General features: G+C 37.2%; 1 protein-coding gene across 1 annotated transcript in view; it reads left to right on the top strand.

The window, feature by feature from the left end:
* The window catches only part of LOC144956784 (uncharacterized), an 85,429-nt gene that overhangs the window by 52,804 nt on the left and 12,625 nt on the right, over nt 1–20,000 (top strand). The window contains exons 8-14 of the mRNA XM_078887497.1: nt 1,343–1,503; nt 3,924–4,107; nt 7,793–8,087; nt 12,847–12,950; nt 15,867–16,030; nt 17,166–17,382; nt 19,940–20,000. The exon at nt 19,940–20,000 is cut by the window's right edge and continues 18 nt beyond it. Of these exons, the coding sequence (XP_078743623.1) occupies nt 1,343–1,503; nt 3,924–4,107; nt 7,793–8,087; nt 12,847–12,950; nt 15,867–16,030; nt 17,166–17,382; nt 19,940–20,000 (1,186 nt within the window). The remainder of the gene's footprint in view (nt 1–1,342; nt 1,504–3,923; nt 4,108–7,792; nt 8,088–12,846; nt 12,951–15,866; nt 16,031–17,165; nt 17,383–19,939) is intronic.

Here is a 20,000-nt window from a genome sequence, read left to right as displayed (position 1 = left end):
ATTTTCACGATCGGCGGATCAAACCTCTAAAGTCCCGATTTTCACGATCGGCGGATTAAACCGCTGAAGTCAACACTCGAGCTTTGCGCCGACCATCGTTATATACTTATTTACCATGTTTGTCCGAGCACATGTGAAGGTGCATCGCAAATTCCATGTTTTGATTGGTCAAAAATCTACCGGTTAATTCCGACACGCCCTGCAATACGACAAGCTGAAGCGGTGTGACCAAATTATTTGTTTACCTCTCATGTGCATCGGATTTCAGTACGTGTGATTCTAGAACACCTTTTTGGCTTCTGCCTGAATCCAGTGAGTAACTGTAGTCTGAATGAAATATTATTTAGTGAGAACTAATCACCCATTTGGGGTCTTAAAAATATGATTTATATAAATGATACAACATAAAGTAAACAACGTTGTGCCCTTCAGTCTTCTTCAGATAAATGTAAAATTGAATTCCCTTTAATCATCCCATAGGAGGAATTTGTCAGTCGCAATAAAGCGCCGCAAATTGAGCTAGGACGAGATGCTTTGCTCAAGGCCACATAGCGCAGCGGCGTGTGATCGAACTCGGTGCCTTTAGGGTACGAAGCAAAGACCGCACCGCTGAATAAAACTACAAAAAAATTATTATGTTATAACATAAATGACGTTGCTTTTCCATTTATTTTATTGGCTCATTTAGGAACATCTAGCTTTTGCTGTCTTAAAATAATATCAACAAGAGATGAAGTGAGTAGAAAAGTGCCAGAAGACAATAGAGAATAAAATATTTTTATTCTCTGTTGTCTTCTGGCACTTTTCTACTCACTTCATCTCTTGTTGTTACCAACATAAGTGCCTGCTCCACTCACTTTTCTGAATTAAAAATTCACCCCATATACCGGAGCATACTCAGTGTCTCAACCGTTTCTATGTTATATGTTTGTGTTGAGAATATTGACTATTAAGCTTAACTGCTGGCCAGGTAATTTCGCGATGGTTGTGTGGCGAACCCGCGGTCTCCAGAAGTCGGTGAGAGAGAGCTCGAGGAATGACCTGAGTTTGATACGAATATTTTTGTATTCGTGGATAGCTCATACGGTAGAGCCACGCTCTCATCGGCCAGGCGGAGTTGTCGTACCAATAAGGTCGCAGGTTCAAACCCCACCACCGCCGCGAATATTTTTATTCTCTATTGTCTTCTGGCACTTTTCTACTCACTTCATGTCTTGTTGTTACCAACATAAGTGCCTGCTCCACTCACTTTACTGAATTAAAATAATAACAATGAGCTTAGTGACGTCACCTTCAATCATTTCATTAAAAAATCACATAATACTTCTTTCCTTTAATTTAGTTCTCAAAGCGCAATCAGAATCAGGGCCTGATACAGAGTTTAGCCCTATATCTACACCTCCATACCCATTTATTACACCTCCACCTGGTGAATATATGGAGAAATTATTTCAAAAGAAAAGAAAACGTAGAGACGTATGGGAACGTTTGGCATCGCTAGAGGTATGTATGTACTATGTGTTAGACCTGTGTATGTATGCTGTGTTAGAAATGCGTATGTCTGGTGCATTAAAAGTGTGTATGTATGCTGTGTTAGAGGTTAGTATGTATGCTGTGTTAGAAGTGTGTATATATGCTGTGTTAGAGGCGTGTATGTATGTATGCTGTGTTAGAACTGTGTATGTGTATGCTGTGTTAAGGTGCGTGTATGCTGCGTTAGGGGTGTGTACGTATGCTGTGTTAGAACTGTGTACGTATGCTGTGTTAGAACTGTGTATGTATGCTGTGGTAGAGGTGTGTATATATGCTGAGTTAGAGGTGTGTATATATGCTGTTTTAGAGGTGTGTATGTATGCTGCGTTAGAACAGTGTACGTACGCTGTAAAACTGTGTATGTATGTTGTGTTAGAACTGTGTATGTACTATGTGTGAGAACTGTGTATGTATGCTGGTTTAGAAGTGTGTATGTATGCTGTGTTAAACCTGTGTATGTATGTTGTATTAGAACTATGTATGTATGATTTGTTAGAACTGTGTATTTATGCTGTGTTAGAACTTTGTATTTATGCTGTGTTAGAACTTTGTATGTATGCTGTGTTAAAAATGAGTATGTATGTTGTGTTAACGATGAGTATGTATGCTGTGTTCAAGATGAGTATGTATGCTCTGTTAAAACTGTGTATGTATGCTTTGTTAGACCTGTGTATGTATGCTTTGTTAGACCTGTGTATGTATGTTGTGTTAGAACTGTGTGTGTATGCTGCGATAGAGATGTGTGTGTACTGTGCGTTGGAGATGTATATCTATGCTGTGTTAGAGGTGTGTAGGAATGCTGTGATAGAAATGTGTGTGTACTGTGCGTTAGAGGTGTGTATGTATGCTGTTTTAGAACTGAATGTGAATGCTGTGTTAGAGGTGTGTATGTATGCTGCTTTAGAACTGTGTATGTATGATGAACTGTTTAGGAAGCTATGATAAAACTGTATATGTATGTTGTGTTAGAACTGTATCTGTATGCTGTGTTAGAGGTATGTATGTACGCTGTGTTAGAGGTGTGTATGTATGCTGTATTAGAACTGTGTATATATAATATGTTAGAAGAGTTATGTATGCTGTCTTAGAACTGTGTATGTATGTTGTGTTAGTACTGTAAATGTATGCTGTGTTAGAAGTATGTTAGAACTGTGTATGTATGCTGTGTTAGAACTGTGTATATATGCTGTGTTAGAACTGTGTATATATGCTGCGTTATAGGTGTGTATATATGCTGTGCTAGAGGTAGTATGTTTGTTGTGTTAGAGGTGTGTATGTTTGCTGTGTTAGAGGTGTGTATTTATGCTGCGTTTTAGGTGTGTATGTACTATGTGTTAGAGGTGTGTATGTATGCTGCGTTAGAACAGTGTTTGTATGCTGCGTTTGATGAGTGTCTGTACTATGCGTTACAATGTGTATGTCTGCTGCGTTAGAGGTGTGTATGTAAGCTGCATTAAAGGTGTGTATTTATGCTGTGTTAGAGGTGTGTATCTATGCTATGTTAGAGGTGTTTATGCATGCTGCGTTAGAACATACAGTGACTGTATGCTGTATTAGAACTGTGCATGTATGCTTCGTTGGAGATGTTTTTGTATGATGTGTTAGAACTTTGCATGTATGCTGCGTGAGATGTGTTTATGTATGCTGTGTTAGAGGTGATCTTGCATGTTGTATTAGAGGTTATGCACGCTGCGTTTGAAGTATGTCTGTACTATGCGTTACAACTGTCTATATATGCTGCGTTAGGGTTATATATGTACTATGCGTAAGAGGTGTGTATGTTTGCTGCGTTAGAGGTGTGTATGTATGCTGCGTTAGAGGTGTGTATGTATGCTGCGTAAGTACTGTGTATATATGCTGCGTTTTAGGTTTGTGTATGTGTATGTGTGCGTGTGTGTGTTAGATAGTGCTGAGAAGTGAAGTCACATCATTCTCTCTCTGTTCAAAACTCATTGGAAGTGTGTAACCAGTGCTCTGGAGGATTAATGTTGAATATACTATAATATATTGAATCATTATTTTGCAATAACTATTTTAGTAGCAGAATGTTTACGCAGATTCTTTGGGCGTAAAAGAGCGAGGACGGATGATCTTTTCTTTTTTTTTTTGAACCAGCACCTAATTTTGCCTAGAAAATAAAATGCCATCATTCTGAAACCAGAAAATCAGTTGCACAAGGTATATATCCAGTCCTCCGGGGGAATTGGTTTTACATTTCCAATGAGATTGGAACCGGTATTTTGACGTCACACTATTGTTTCCTATTGATGAATCCACTGACAAATATAGTGTGAGTTAACGGATAGATGGACGAATGGATAGATGTTTGGTTCTTTATTTTTTCCAGTCACATACGCGGACATTTTTGTTGTTGTTCAATTTACAAATAGAACCCTCAAGACAACGAATCGGAAATGTTTTTCCGGGACATACTGAGACAATTTGAGGCGGCCAATGACAAGCTTGCTAACAAGGAAATATCACGTGACACGTATACGTCATACCTCCAAAACAACCTTAACCCTCTGCTGAAGGAAAGACAAATGGAAATGACTTACCAAAGGCGTTTTAAAGGTGAGGAAAATTACTCGTCTATTTGACTTGAGCTGAAGTTGTTTTTGGTTTGATTTTTTAAAATTTTGTTTCGTTGGTTGGATTTTGTTTGTTTGTTTTTGTTTTTTTTTTGGTTCTTTTCTTTTCTTTTTTAGTTGCATTTTTTCCGGGGGTGGGGGGGGGGAGTTTCTATTTAACGCAATATACAAGTTGGTAAGGCCTCACATTTCAGAGCCGTGAGGCTCAGTGGATTTTTCTTTCGACGTGGAGTTATTTGCAGGTCTGATAATCCAAATCGTTGTGGTCTCATTGTTGTAATGAATAACAATGTGACATTGAATGTAAACTTCGATTTAATATACAAAAACATATGAAATGGACGTTTCGGGTTTTCCCTTTATCAGCAAAACAGGATGAATGAAACACTACAGACGAATGAGAAAATATGACTGTGGCGTTGTTAAGATGAATAAACAAAAACATTGATAGGTAGGAAATAGTATTCTACTTTGTAAGAAAGCACGAATTAAGGTAGAGCAATAGAAATTGATAAAAGGTATATTAAATTGAAACTTACATTCAATTTCACATTGTTATTTATTTCTTTGAGCTTCGAGTAGCAACATTTACATATTTGTAATGGAAATTTTGTATTACAGCATGGTGTGGAAATGCCAGTATTTGCGACATTAAGAAAATTGATCGGATAATTGATAAAGCCAGGAGTTATACTCACCCAATTTCCAATGTAGAAGAACTGTTCAAGAGATTTTGTCTAAGTAAAATGGAGAAAGTTATGGAGGATGGTGATCACCCCCTTCATAAATATATTAAGTTCTCCACGAGGAGCCGTCGGCTTATATCTATAAAAACAAAGACAACACGTCACCTTAATTCATCTTTGTCACACGGTGTTCGAATTTTTAACGCGCAACTGTGATTTAAATTAAATACCATATTTTAAATATACATACACAAGTTCGGACTAGAGGCCAGAGGTATGGCCTATCTCAATTTATCAAATGAATATATAAAGTGTTGCTATTGGTTCTTGGTTGTATATTTTTTACATTTTTGTGCATTTGAATATATATAGATCTATGTATTGTATGTATACATTGTCGCCATAGATTCTCAGCTTTGTGTTTATATATTCTTATGCATGCCACGTCTGTAAACGAATTTCCATTTTTTCGGATGAATAAAGTATATTATCATTATTATCATCATCATCATCATCATCATCATCATCATCATCATCATCATCATCATCATCATCATCTCATCATCATTATATATTATTATATTATTATATATTTATTATTATTATTATTATTATATTATTATTATTAATTATTATTATTATTATACTAATATCATTATTTATTATTATTATTATTATTATTATTATTATTATTATTATTATTATTATTATTATTATTATTATTATTATTACTATTATTATTATTATTAAACCAATGCAAAATCTTCTCCATTACAACAATGATAGGGGCACCATTGAGGAAAGGAAGAGCTAATCAAATTCTAGCAAAAAATACCAGGACAGTTGAACTGATACTAAGCTGCTAGAAGCTGCAACAGTTTTTATTCTTCATTGTCTTCGGGCACTTTTCTACTCACTTCATTCCTTGTGCCGCTATGTGGTCTTGTGGTATGACGCTCGCTTTCGGATCGGAAGGTCTTGGGTTCGACCCTCGCTCGACGCATAGTTGTGTCCTTGGAAAAGACTCTTTACTCACATCCCCTCTCCGTACTCAGGTGTAAAATGAGTGCCTGGCCGTCAACAGCCCAGTGTCTCCTCTTACTGGTGGAGAAGCCTGGCAACTTCTCACCTAGTCTCGTGGAGTCGATGTCCCCGCCCCCTCGAGGGATTGAATTCGTCCAAACCGACTTCCATCTCGTATATGCATCTCTGTTCGTAGTCAGGGAATCTGCGTACAAGGGTTGCCGGGACTATTTCTTAAGTGGTATAACTATTTTAATATTAGGGTGTACAGCAGATTCTTAGGATTCCGGGACGTAAAACGAGGGAGGATGGATGATCTTTATTGACGACCGGCATAACATATAAATAGAATGAAGTTGACGTCATTGTGGTCTTTGTTATTGTTTTTTGCCATCCGCGTTTATGCGTAATTCTCACTGAACTGTATTAACCCGACTATATACGTTCATGGATACACACAGTTTTGTGTGTTGGTCCGTTATACTTCCGGATGGCAATGTTATGAGCTTCTTAGCCAAGCGCATACTATCTGTTTAGACAAGACAAGAAAATAAGGTGCCATCACTCTGAAACCAGAAGATCAACTAATTACACAAGGTATGTATCCGGTACTCCGGAAGACTGGTTTTTTAAATCTCTCCTTACCAGCCATTTTCAGGATTTTCCCCAAAACTTCACACCCAACTAACACAAAAAAATATTTTTTAAATCAATCAAACACAATAAATTAAATTAAATTAAATTGAGCTTTTATATAGCGCAATATCCACTAAACATGCTCCAAGCGCTTTACAAGGGGTTACTGGTCAACAGCAACATTTAACATGAAGGACTGTTAGGCGATATTACAATTTTTCGGACGAAGACAACGCTGTTAACGGCCAGGTACTCATTTTACACCTGAGTACGGTGAGAGAATGTGAGTAAAGAGCCTTTTCCAAGGACTCAACTATGCGCCGAGCGCGAGGCTCGAACCCAGGACCTTCCGATCCAAAAGAGAGTGTCATACCACTAGACCACATAGCCGCACAATAGCAGTATCTAAGTTCTTGCCATACATAGATGGGTCTAATTTCTTTAGCAAAACATGCTCTACAACACACTGTTCATTTTCTTTAAATTTTATGATGTGCAAAAGAAATTTAAATAAGAAAAATGTTGGTTGTATCGGAACGAATGTGACGATTTTCCTATAGGTGGTAAAGAGACGGTTAACTCCCAAGGACACTGGAACCAGATTCTTTTTTACATTACACTTTTGTTTCCTACTTACTTTATATATAGTTTTAACCATAACGAATATATAATTAACTTGAGCTTTTATATAGCGCAATATCCACCAAATGCGCTCAAAGCGCCTTGCAAGGGGCCCTGACTAACAGAAACGCGTAACATGTCGATCGAGACATGACGCTTGTTATGCGATATTACACTTTTTTCCGACAGAGACAACTCTGTAAACGGCCAGGTACTCAACATAAACCTGGCTGAGCACGGGTGAGAGACTGTGAGAAAAGCTTCTTTTCCAAGGACTCAACTATGCACTGAGCGAGGCTCGAACCCAGGACTTTCCGATCCGAAAGCGAATGTCATACCACTCGACCCAAGTTTCATACTCATCGCTATAAGTTCAATTTCCAGCATTTAAACCTTCAAGACAAAGTGCCGCCTTGAGACGGGAAGTCACGTATTACTCTTTCTGGACAACTAACTTCGCGGCGTTTGTGTGTGTTGAACCCGTGACCTCAAGAAGTCGGGGAGGCAAGGCTCTAGTTAGGCTAAGGGTTGAAACGACTTTTTTGGGGTCGTGGATAGCTCGCACGGTAGAGTCACGATCTCTCCGGCCAGGCGGAGATGTCGTACCAGTAAGGTCGCAGGTTCGAGTCCTCATCGCCGCCGCGAAGTTTTTATTCTCTGGCACTTTTCTACTCACTTCATTTCTTGTTCTTTCATTTCCAGAGACCTTTAGACCTTTGCTGAGACAAAAACGAAGCGACACTGAGACCAAAGAGACCAGGGAAGCGAAGGAAATGGACTGGGATGCCGTGTTGACCGGTTCCACATTCAACAAATGGGAACAGCTCCTAAATGCCTCCGCTGCTTATTACAGGGAGCGTGATGATGAGTACGATGCAACCATGGCCTATGCGTATCTATCAGCCATCGCAAATGAAAGCGAGGTAGAGCTGACAGGGCATCAGAAAACCGACTTCATCGCTTCCTGCAAGTTTGGAGGATACAAGTGTTCACCAGCGTAAGTATCTTTCTTTGATTCCTTCTCCCTCCCCCCTCACTCCCTCCTCCTCCTCCTCCTCCTCATCATCATCATCATCATCATCATCATCATCTTCTTATTATTATTATTATTCTCCCCCCTCGTCCTCCTCCTCTTCTCTTCTTCTTCTTCTTCTTCTTCTTCTTCTTCTTCTTCTTCTTCTTCTTCTTCTTCTTCTTCTTCTTCTTCTTCTTCTTCTTCTTCTTCGTCGTCGTCGTCGTCGTCGTCATCTTCTGTTTCTTCCTCTGCTTCTTCCTCTTCGTCTGTTACAACTACTTCCACTACTTATACTACTACTACTACTACTACTACTACTACTACTACTACTACTACTACTACTACTACTATTACTACTACTACTACTACTACTACTACTACTACTACTACTACTACTACTACTACTACTACAACAACTAATAATACTACTACTACTACTAATACTTCAATAAACTTAGGTGAAACACGTTACACATATGATTTAGATGTGAATGAGTAAGCGACTATAGGCAGTGACGATACTAAGAGAGTGTTAATACATTTAGTACGCCTAACAGGCGACTTGTATTGTATGACATAGAAAGTTACATATAGCCTGCTAGGGGGAATAAGTGAACTATTTTGAATCGCACTGATCATGCCGAATCATTACTCAGTGGAAAAACGCTATATGAATGTTCATATCTTCAGCTACCCATTTACCCACTCTGAGCGTAGCCATCGTTAAGTTATAGCCTGACCGTAGATGTCCCCAGGTGTCCCCTCCAAAATTTCACGGTCAGGGAATGAGATTAGCGGAAGACTAGCGTCCCTTGATTGGACGTCACCCATAGTCTGTGACGTCACCGGCGGAAAAGTTATTAGAGAGAGAACGTCATGTTGGTTGTGCGCGGAAGCGAGGACGAGAGACGCATGCGCACAACCAACATGACGTTCTCTCTCTAATAACTTTTCCGCCGGTGACGTCACAGACTATGGGTGACGTCCAATCAAGGCACGCTACTCTTCCGCTAATCTCATTCCCTACAATGAGTATTAAGAGCTACTCGACTATGCATAAAATAAAGATGTGAAGAATAAGGCCCCCAGAATTTACTAGTTACTTTAAAATGAAGAACAATTAACGATTTGTTTAAAATCATATAAAAAAGAAAGATGAAATTTAATTAAATGAGATGAATAATGATTATGGCAGTTACAATTAGAACTCAGATATTACGTTGGTATCAGACGGGTGGGTTTGTGGGATTCCACTTCCAGTCGAGAAGGGTTGTATTGTTCCTCCGACGGCGGGCTAAGGCTTGGTCCTTGATCCTTCAGTGGCTGAATTAGTAAAGGCAAAAGCTCTGGCGTCTTTATGGTTGGAAATCAAAATTCATCAAAATATCCACAAAGTCCCAAAAGATAAAAATCTTTATATATATATATATATTTGTGAAGTATTGAAGGTAGTGCAAAGCACTCCCAAGTAAAGCGTGGTAAAAACTTGCGACTTATTGATATTGATATCTACTGACTGATTAACTAAAATCATGCCGAATAAAGCATGGCACCGACGACAAGCACATCGATTAAAATGTGAATCTAATCGTAATCAAGCTAATCAAGAAAATGATTCTGGCAATATCGAATGAAAATAGTTCTTTCCCCGCGAAATTGCGGATTTTTACTAGTATATATATATATATATATATATATATATATATATATATATATATATATATATATATATATAAATTAATTAAAAACAAAAACCATGAAATAATAGTGCTCAACTTTAGTATAAAAGTAGCTATTTATAAACATTTGAAAGATAATTAAGATAGTTTGACTTCTACAACGTTGTTATCGAGCGTTGCTCTCATCAGGAAGTAGAAGTGAAAGTAGATTGTTGTGTTTTCGTATTTTTATAGATTCGAATCTATAAAAATACGAAAACACAACAATCTACTTTCACTTCCACTTCCTGATGAGAGCAACGCTCGATAACAACGTTGTAGAAGTCAAACTATCTTAATTATCTTTCAAATGTTTATAAATAGCTACTTTTATACTAAAGTTGAGCACTATTATTTCATGGTTTTTGTTTTATAATTTATATATATATATATATATATATATATATATATATATATATATATATATATATATTATATACTAGTAAAAATCCGCAATTTCGCGGGGAAAGAACTATTTTCATTCGATATTGCCAGAATCATTTTCTTGATTAGCTTGATTACGATTAGATTCACATTTTAATCGATGTGCTTGTCGTCGGTGCCATGCTTTATTCGGCATGATTTTAGTTAATCAGTCAGTAGATATCAATATCAATAAGTCGCAAGTTTTTACCACGCTTTACTTGGGAGTGCTTTGCACTACCTTCAATACTTCACAAATTGAAATGGCGGCCGAGAATCAAAACAATGGTCAAATTCGGACATTTTAAACTTTCATAAATCTATCAATGTTTGTTCTAGAGTTTTAAAAACGCTTTTATATGATGACAAATTGAATAAATAAACGCCTGACAAAAGATCAACGGTGAAACTACAAATTGAATGAATACTGGGGATGTAGGAGATTTCGGAATGTCTCCCCTTTACTTAACTTATGTGAGGTCAAATGAAAATCTGAAGCGGACGCCAAAAATATCAAGTCCCCGAATCTGTCTACTTTTGGTTTGTTCGGGCTTGAGGCTAGACAGAACCAATTGACATTTTGCCGAAACGTTTCACTAAATATTTCCCAGGGCAATAATTATCACATCGATGGCATAAAAAAGACAGTAATATCAGCAGTAATATTAGTTGATGTTGTTAATCGGTGAAACTTGTTTAAAATTTCTGTAAATCCGAATACCGTCATGTGATCAAGTGAATTATATCACGATGAATGCCACGATTTGCTGAAAAATGCCAATCTGACAGTTCCTAGCAAACACACACACCCCCTCCCCCCTCCCCCCCCCCCTTTGCTCAGGAATTTCTCTACTTGATGGACACCCCCCCCCCCCCTTTTTTTTTTCTTCCATGCAACCACATTCCAAAACACACACACACACACACACACATATGTATAGACCACACACACACGCACACATAAACATACACACAATGAGAACACACTGCTACATAACACTGGTCACCGCTAAATCAACACAACGGAAGTAAGGACTCTACTGGACAGATAGAGGTGTTAGTGTCTTCGGTAAATTTTTTATGATATCGATTTGACTTAACGAACTTTGAAACTGATTTTAAATTATAAAAGGAAATCAAGTTATCTGTTTATCTATCTGTAAAAAATACATTTCTATTTTCCAAATCTTTCAGTAGAGTTGTGCGCCGTATCAATTTTTTTATTGACTCAAATAAGCACAATGTTCTCGACAAGGCTATAATTTTTAAAGAAAGGATATATATATATATATATATATATATATATATATATATATATATATATAATATATATATATATAATGTGAGGGATGGAATGGCTGAACGTCCGGGCATAAATTATAGAGAGAAGTGAGTGAGGAAGATTAGATCGGTCAGCTTTTATAACAAGCGGCTACATGACAGAAGGTGGAAAGAAAAGGATTCACTAATTTGAAATTAATTCGAGGGAAGGCTATTAAAAGAAAGATGATCTAATATTAGAAGGTAAAGTGTTTCTAAGCCTACCGAAATATAACTGGAGTGAGATGAATTCAGTTCTTACTAAAATAAAAATTTAATAAAATATATGTAAACAATCTTTATTGTGACCGAAGCCATCGTAAAGTTATGGCCTGACACCGGAGCCATCGTTATATTATAGCCTGATACTGAAATCCAAAAGGACTGGCAGTTTGACGTCATTATTTGGTTTTTGTACCGCTTAGCGAGTTGTCGTTAGTAGAGCTCACGGAAACAAGTTATTTCATTGGTTCAATCATTGAATACAACTCACGATTTGTTTTCTTTTGTGGCAAAAGACTAGTATTTTGACGTCATTTTTTGGTCAGTGAAGAATAAGGCCCCCAGAATTTACTAGTTACTTTATCAGGCCATAACTTTACGAAGGCCACGCTGAAACTGACCCAAAAATGACGTCAAAATGCCAGTCTTTTGCCACAAAAGAAAACAAATCGTGAGTTGTATTCAATAGTTCAACCAATGAAATAACTTCATGAGCACTACTAACGACAACTCATTAGGCGGTGCAAAAACCAAATAATGACGTCAAACTGCCAGTCCTTTTGGATTTCAGTGCCAGGCTATAACATAACGATGGTTATGCTGAAACTGACCAAAAAATGACGTCAAAATGCCAGTCTTTTGCCACAAAAGAAAACAAATCGTGAGTTGTATTCAATAGTTCAACCAATGAAATAACTTGTTTCCTTGAGCTCTACTAACGACAACTCAGCTTCACAAACCTAAAAAATGACGTCAAACTGCCAGTTCTAGAGGGTTCTTGTGTCAGGCTATATGTTAACGATGGCTACGGCCTGACACTGACACCCAAAAAGACTGGAATTTTGACGTCATTATTCGGTTTTTGCACCCCCTATTGAGCTGTCTTTAGTAGTACTCATGGAAACAAGTAGTCCCATTGGTTGAACTATTGAATACAACTCACAATTTGTTTTCTCTTGTGGCAAAAGACTGGCATTTTGACGTCATTTTTTGGTCAGTGTCAAACTATAACTTTACGATGGCTACGCTCTGCGACCCTTTCTCAATTTCAAATCCAGAAACTTCACCTACTTTCATAACTACAAGTATGGCAACTGCTTCACGTTCAACGCAAAGGACCACAATGTTGACCTATTCACCAAGTTTCCTGGACCCAGTAACGGTAAGAATGAGTATAGATAGAACGAAGTTGACGTCCTTCATGTCTTTGTTATTGCTTTTTGCCACTCGCGTTTATGAGTAATTCTCACTGAACTGTATTATCCAGCCTCTCCATTTTCACTCTTTCGTTGGTATTAACCAGACTATAGATAGTATGCACTTGGCTAAGAAGTTCACAACATTGCCATCCGGAAGTATAATGGACCAACACACGAAACTATGTGGAACTTTAAACATTTTAGTCTGGTTAATACATTTTAGTGAGAATTACTCATAAACATGGATGACAAAAAACAATAACAAAGTCCACAGTGACGTCATCTTCGTTCTATCTATAAACGTTCAAAGTAATACATAGTTTTGCGTTTTGGTCCGTTATACTTTCGGATGGCAAAGTTGTGAGCTTCTTTGCCAAGCGCACACTATCTATAAGGGGAATGCATTTTTTTCGTTGCTGATTCTGTCCTTTGGTTGTATCCAAGACTGAAATATACAGACTGGAAACTTCGGGAGTGACAAAAGGGTTTTAATCGCAGACGCTGCGTATCTAGGTCAGGTTGTGTCAAATCGCTAAACATCCTTTCTCTCATATATTTATTTGTAATCTAACTTAAATGTGGCTCAGGTTTCGCAGCTTTCAATTGATAGTATGCGCTTGGCTAAGAAGCTCATAACATTGCCATCCGAAAGTATAACGGACCGACACACAAAATTGTGTGTATCCATGAACGTTTATAGTCAGGTTAATACAGTTCAGTGAGCATTACTCATAAACGCGGATGGCAAAAAACAAAAACAAAGACCTGAGTGACGTCATCTTCGAACTATCTACAGATAGAATTAAGATGATGTCACTCTGGTCTTTGTTATTGGGTTATTTTTTTTTTTTTTGTTTTGTTTGTTTGTTTGTTGTTTTTTTTTTTGTGTGGGGGGGGGGTGTTGCTATCCACGTTTATGAGTAATTCTCACTAAACTGTATGAACCAGAGTATAAAAGTTCATGGTTACACATAGTTTTGTGTGTTGGCCCGTTATACTTCCGGATGGAAATGTGAACTTCTAAGCCAAGCGTATACTGTCTACTGTCAGTTGGGTGATTAATTCAAACTACATTCTCTAATACAGATCTTAAACTTGTATGTTTACACTAAGGTTGTATTTATTCTAACGGGTAGCCACAGAACTGTCTCGTGTGGAAGGGTCTTTGTCGTTATTACAGCTATAATATGGTCTCGTGGTATGACACTCGCTTTCAGATTGTTGGGTCTTGGGATCGTACCTCTCTCGGCGCATAGTTGAGTCCTTGGAGAAGATTCTTTACTTTTCATTCTCTCACCGTACTCAAGCGTAAAATGCATACCTGGCCATTAACAGCATTGTCAAAGTCAAAATTTCTCTGTCGGCAATCTGGAATTTAGTAATGTATTTAGGTCTTTATTGTTATTTGTTGTTGGTTGAAGAAGGGTTATGAGCCCGAAACGTTCCGTGTTTGGTATTTTTTTCTCTCTTTTTTGAAGCTGTTATATTCATTATTGTTTATCACTCTATACAGTCGACAGCTTCTAGCAACTTAGTATCAATTTGACTTGTATTTTAAGGAATGAATGAATAAATTTATATAGCGCCTAGATCCACAATGTGCTCAGAGGCGCTTTACAATGCAAATAAAACACAACAATAAATTGATAATTTAAGCATAAAATCTATCATATTGGAATAGCATTAATCAATTAATTTACTCCTCCAAACTGATCATTCCTTCAAATTTCCACCAAACTCCAAACTGGGGGCAGCGTGGCTCAGCGGTACGGAGTTTGCTTCTTACCCGAAAGGTACCGAGCACGATCACCCGCCGCTGCTCTGTGTGGCCTTGAGCAAGTCAGCATCTCGCCCTCGCTCAATTTGCGGCGCTGCAATTCGACTGCCGCCTGGGTTATTCCAGTCTTCCCTTGGAATAGACTCTGACTAGAGACAAATTTCCCCTATGGGATGAATAAAGGGAATTTTATTTGTGTGGCTGGCTGAGAAAACCCGGAAAGATGCGCAAATTTCATAAATTGAGTTATGTATGCAGTGGTGTAGACGAGACCACACCTTTCTGATCTTTACCACGTAAAATTTTCTTTCTATGTCTATCAGAGCCCAAGTTATGATTTTTTTTCTGAATACAATGTGTTGCTATGGGAAACACTTTATCTTCGAATTTGGCTCATAATATCTCAAATCGAAGCTTGCCGCATCTTCCCGGGTTTTCTTTGCCAGCCTCACATTTGATATGGCTCAACGCTATAGATAGTATGCACTTAGCTAAGAAGCTCATAACATTGCCATCCGGAAGTATAACGGACCAAAACACTAAACTGTGTGTATCCATGAACGTTTATAGTCAGGTTAATACAGTTCAGTGAGCATTACTCATAAACGCGGATGGCAAAAAACAATAACAAAGATCTGAGTGACGTCACCTTCGAACTATCTATAAATGAAGACTTTTGATTTAATTTAATTTAATTTAATTTGATTTTATATGATTTAATCAAATTAAATTCTTTTTTTTTTCCATCGTCTACTCCAGCTACGAAAAGTTCAGCTGCAAGAAGATCGTGAAAGATACCGGGTTTTCTCAGCCAGCCTCACATTTAATTTTATTATTTACTAATTGTGACCCCTCGTCTCAAAACGGTATTATGTCGGGATGGGCCATATGCTAAAAAGTCAAATTATAGTCAAACTGGTCAAAATATGAAACGTTGGTATTTAGCACAGTAAAATATAATATTCCTTCTCCTCCATAAAGCAAATAAACTCAACTTAAGCATGATATTTCTGGGTATAAATTCCATTTTCAGCATCTTAATCATCCCGACTTAATACTGTTTTGAGACGAGGTGTCACAATTTATTTCATTTATTTTTCAGGCCTTGTCGTGGAACTGTTTCTGGATTCCAGTGAGTACGTGGCCAACATTGCCCCCGAGGGTGGGGTTCGCGTCCTGGTGCACAAGAAGGGAACAGCGCCGTTTCCCGAAGATGAGGGCATATCTCTGACGAGCGGAAACTCCAACAACATCGGGATACGACAGGTATAGGATAGGCTACCTCTTTGGTTCAGATCATTGTTATTATCATTGATGATATTGTTTTCGTTAATATTATCGTTATCATCATCATCCTCATCATCATCATCATCGTCATCGTCATCATCATCATCATCATCATCATCATCATCATCATCATCATCATCATCATCATCAGCATCATCATCATTATCATCATCATCATCATCATCATCATCATCATCATCATTATTATTGTTATTATTCTTATTGGGGTTATTTTGTAAATTAATACTATTATTTGTCTATCTATTTATATAAATGTCTATAAATCTATTCGTTTATTTCTATATCTAGTTATTTGTCTATTTACATATATATAAATATCTAGCACCTTATTTATATAATTATCTATTTTTTTCCTGTTGCCTGTTTATCTTTACTTTCATGCATCTATCTATCTATCTATCTATCAATCGATCTATCTATCTGTCTATCTATATATCTATCTATCTATCTATCTGTTTATTTTCAAATCTTGTTATTTGATTATTTATCTATTTATTTAAATATCTAATTGTTTAAATAAAACACTGGTGCTTAGCCTGTCTCAGCGTTACGGTCTTTGCTTCGTACCCGAAAAGTACAGAGTTTGATCACCCGCTGCTGCGCTGTATGGCCCTGACCAAGTTACCTCGCCCTAGCTCAATTTGCGGTGCTGCACTGCGGCTGACGCCTGGGTTATTCCAGTCTTCCCTTGGGAATAGACTCTAGAAATGTTTTTCCCCTAGGGGATAAATAAAGGGAATTTTATTTTTTATTTGTTTATATATCTATTTATTTCTTTATTCTGTCATCTATTATCTTTATTTTCCTGTATCTATCTATCTATCTATCTATCTATCTATCTATCTATCTACCTATCGATCTATCTATCTATCTATCTATCTATCTATCTATCGATCTATCTATCTATCTATTTATCTATCTATCTATCTATCTATCTATCTATCTATTCATTCATCTATCTATCTATTTTCAAACCTTGTTATTTCATTATTTATCTATTCATTTAAATATCTAGTTATTTATCTATTTCCTTTCTTTCCTATTTTTAAATATAATATTTATTCAACCATTTATCTATTATCTGTCTACCCAGGTGACGATGCAGCGTGTCCCCCCGCCCTACGGCATATGCCAAAACTATGGTGAAACGAAAGACTACTACAATTTACACAATGGCCACCACTACACCAAGTTATCGTGTCTCAAGTCATGTTACCAAGACATCATCTATGAGAAGTGCGGATGCCAGACTCCCCTGTACTTTAACAGAAAGGAATTGCCCGTGTGCAACCTGACCGACATCCAAAGTGGTTAGTGTCAAATTTCTTTTTGACCCCCCTGTACTTTAACAGAAAGGAATTGCCCGTGTGCAACCTGACCGACATCCAAATTGGTTAGTATCAAATTTCTTTTTCAACTCCCTCCTTACCAGCCATTTCCATAATTTTCCCTGCAATTTTTTTTTAATTGAACTTTTATATAGCGCTATATCCACCAAATGTGCTCAAAGCGCTTTACAAGGGGTCCCTGGTCAACAGCAACATTAAACATGTAGGACGGGACATGACGCCTGTTAGGCGATATTACAATTTTTCGGACCAAGACAACGCTGTTATTGGCCAGGTACTCATTTTACACCGGAGTACGGTGAGAGAATGTGAGTAAAGAGCCTTTTCCAAGGACTCAACTATGCGCCGAGCGCGAGGCTCGAACCCAGGACCTTCCGATCAGAAAGCGAGTGTCATACCACTAGACCACATAGCCGCACCATCAGGCCAACCCAACACAAAAATAGATCTTTCTTACTCAAATAGAAAAGGCAACACGTACATTCTATACATAACGTTGTTCAGCAAAATGAGCTTTGCAACACAGTGTCAAGTGTGTATGGTTATAACAAAAACTTTTCTTTAAATTTTGTGATATAAAGAAGAAACTAGAATGAGAAGATTGTTGATTTCATCGTAACATTGTGGTGGTGTTGGTGGTGGTAGTGGAGCTGATGTTACATGTGGTGGTGGTGGTGGTGACAGCCGTTGATTGGTGAAGTATTTTATTACTTTTTATGGATAGATTAAGTCTTATACTGATACACACCAATTATCCATCATATGTGTGCATTTGTAAAAATTCAATGACACACCAAATAGTCGACGCCATGTCATATAGAAGACAATCTGTGTATATGACGATTTCCCTATTGTTGGTAAGGAGAGGGTAAACTCACTCACTGGGTGGGGTTCCTGACCTCCCATAATGGGCAGGGAGGCACTTGCTGTGTCTTCTATCCCTTTGTATTTGTCTTCCAACATGCTTTCTGTCTTTGTCTTGGAATGAGATTTCATGGTTTTGTCCTGGTCCTGGCCGGATACTCTGGCTGAGAGGGAAACAGTCAAATGTATAGTTAGTTTTGGGAGATGAAATTGTTTCCCTTGTAAATCATCTCTCCTTTATGCGCTGTATTGTGTTTTGTTTACGTATTATGTATGATTTGTAAACATTTGAGTGTGTTCCTCTTAGTTGGGACCTGTGCTTGTGTATGGATGAGACTTTTAGGTGATCTCAAACTAGGTACTTTGATAGTGTGCTCTTATAATCTACATCTGTTTCCTATTTGAACCAATTCCCCTTTGTCTTACTTTTTCTTGGGTGCTTTTTACTTTCCCATTTTCTTCCTTTTTACTGGCGCTGATATGACCTTAATGTGTTGCAAGGGCCGTAAAACCCTTAAAAACAAAAACATTAACTCACTCAATCCTAGAAATTTTTGCTACTTTTCAAAATTGGAAAAAAATGTATTAAAACTGAGTATGTACATAGATAGTTTTATTCAACTATCATTAACATGCAAAAATCTGAAAACATTAGATTTGATACTACGCCTATAATTTGTCTCAGAAAAATGTAATAAATAGGCATGGGGTAAAAGTAGCCTGGATAAACTACGGATATAGTCGGTGTTAGGGTTGAGTGTGTTAAACCTTTCCTTACCAATCACTTTCAGTATTGTCCCAAAATGGCAGGCTTACCCAGCAGAAAAAATTGATTTTTTTAAAACTGAAACAAGCTCTCCACAAAGCAACTTTATATACTTTGTAATTAAACAAAGATCATTCTTCGAAGTTTGTGATTTACGAAATAAATTTGAATAAGAAAAATGTATATAATGTCGTAAAAAATGTGACGATTTTGCTGTCGGTGGTAAGGAGAGGATTAAAAAAAATAACAAAATACCAAACACGGAACGTTTCAGGTTCAAAACCCTACTTCAGCCAACAGTGTGGTCTAGTGGTACGACACTCGCTTTTGGACCGGTAGGTCCTGGGTTCGAGCCTCGCACCGCGCATATTTGAGTCCTTGGAAAAGGCACTTTACTCACATTCATTCTCTAATCCGTATTCAACTTGCCTGGCCGTTGACAGCAATGCCTCTGTCGGAAAAAAACTGAAATATCGCCTCACAGGCGTCAAGTCTCATCCTAAATGTTAAGTGTTGCAGTTGGCAGGGGCCCCTTGTAAAGCGCTTTGAACACGTTTAGTGGATATTGCGCTATATAAAAGCTCAAAGCTCAATTTTAATTTTAAAAATTTATGTTTTGGGCTTAACTGCATTGTTTATTATTATTATTATTATTATTATTATTATTATTATTATTATTATTATTATTATTATTATTATTATTATTTATTATTATTATTATTATTATTATTATTATTATTATTATTATTATTATTATTATTATTATTATTATTATTATTATTATTATTATTATTATTATTACCATCAGAATTTTTATCATAATCATCATCATCATCATCATCATCATCATCATCATCATCGTCATTGTTTTCGTTTCTGTCCAAACAGATACCTGTGTCCAAGAATCACCCTTGTTATTTCCAACCAGATATGCAAAATGTGACACGCT

This window comes from Berghia stephanieae, chromosome 11 (genome assembly GCF_034508935.2).
Source record: "Berghia stephanieae isolate SIO BIC M18660-M18661 chromosome 11, UCSD_Bste_1.3, whole genome shotgun sequence".
Classification (NCBI taxonomy): domain Eukaryota; kingdom Metazoa; phylum Mollusca; class Gastropoda; order Nudibranchia; family Aeolidiidae; genus Berghia; species Berghia stephanieae.
Note: the sequence above shows the minus strand (reverse complement) of the source record. Positions and strands in the feature narration are given on the sequence as shown.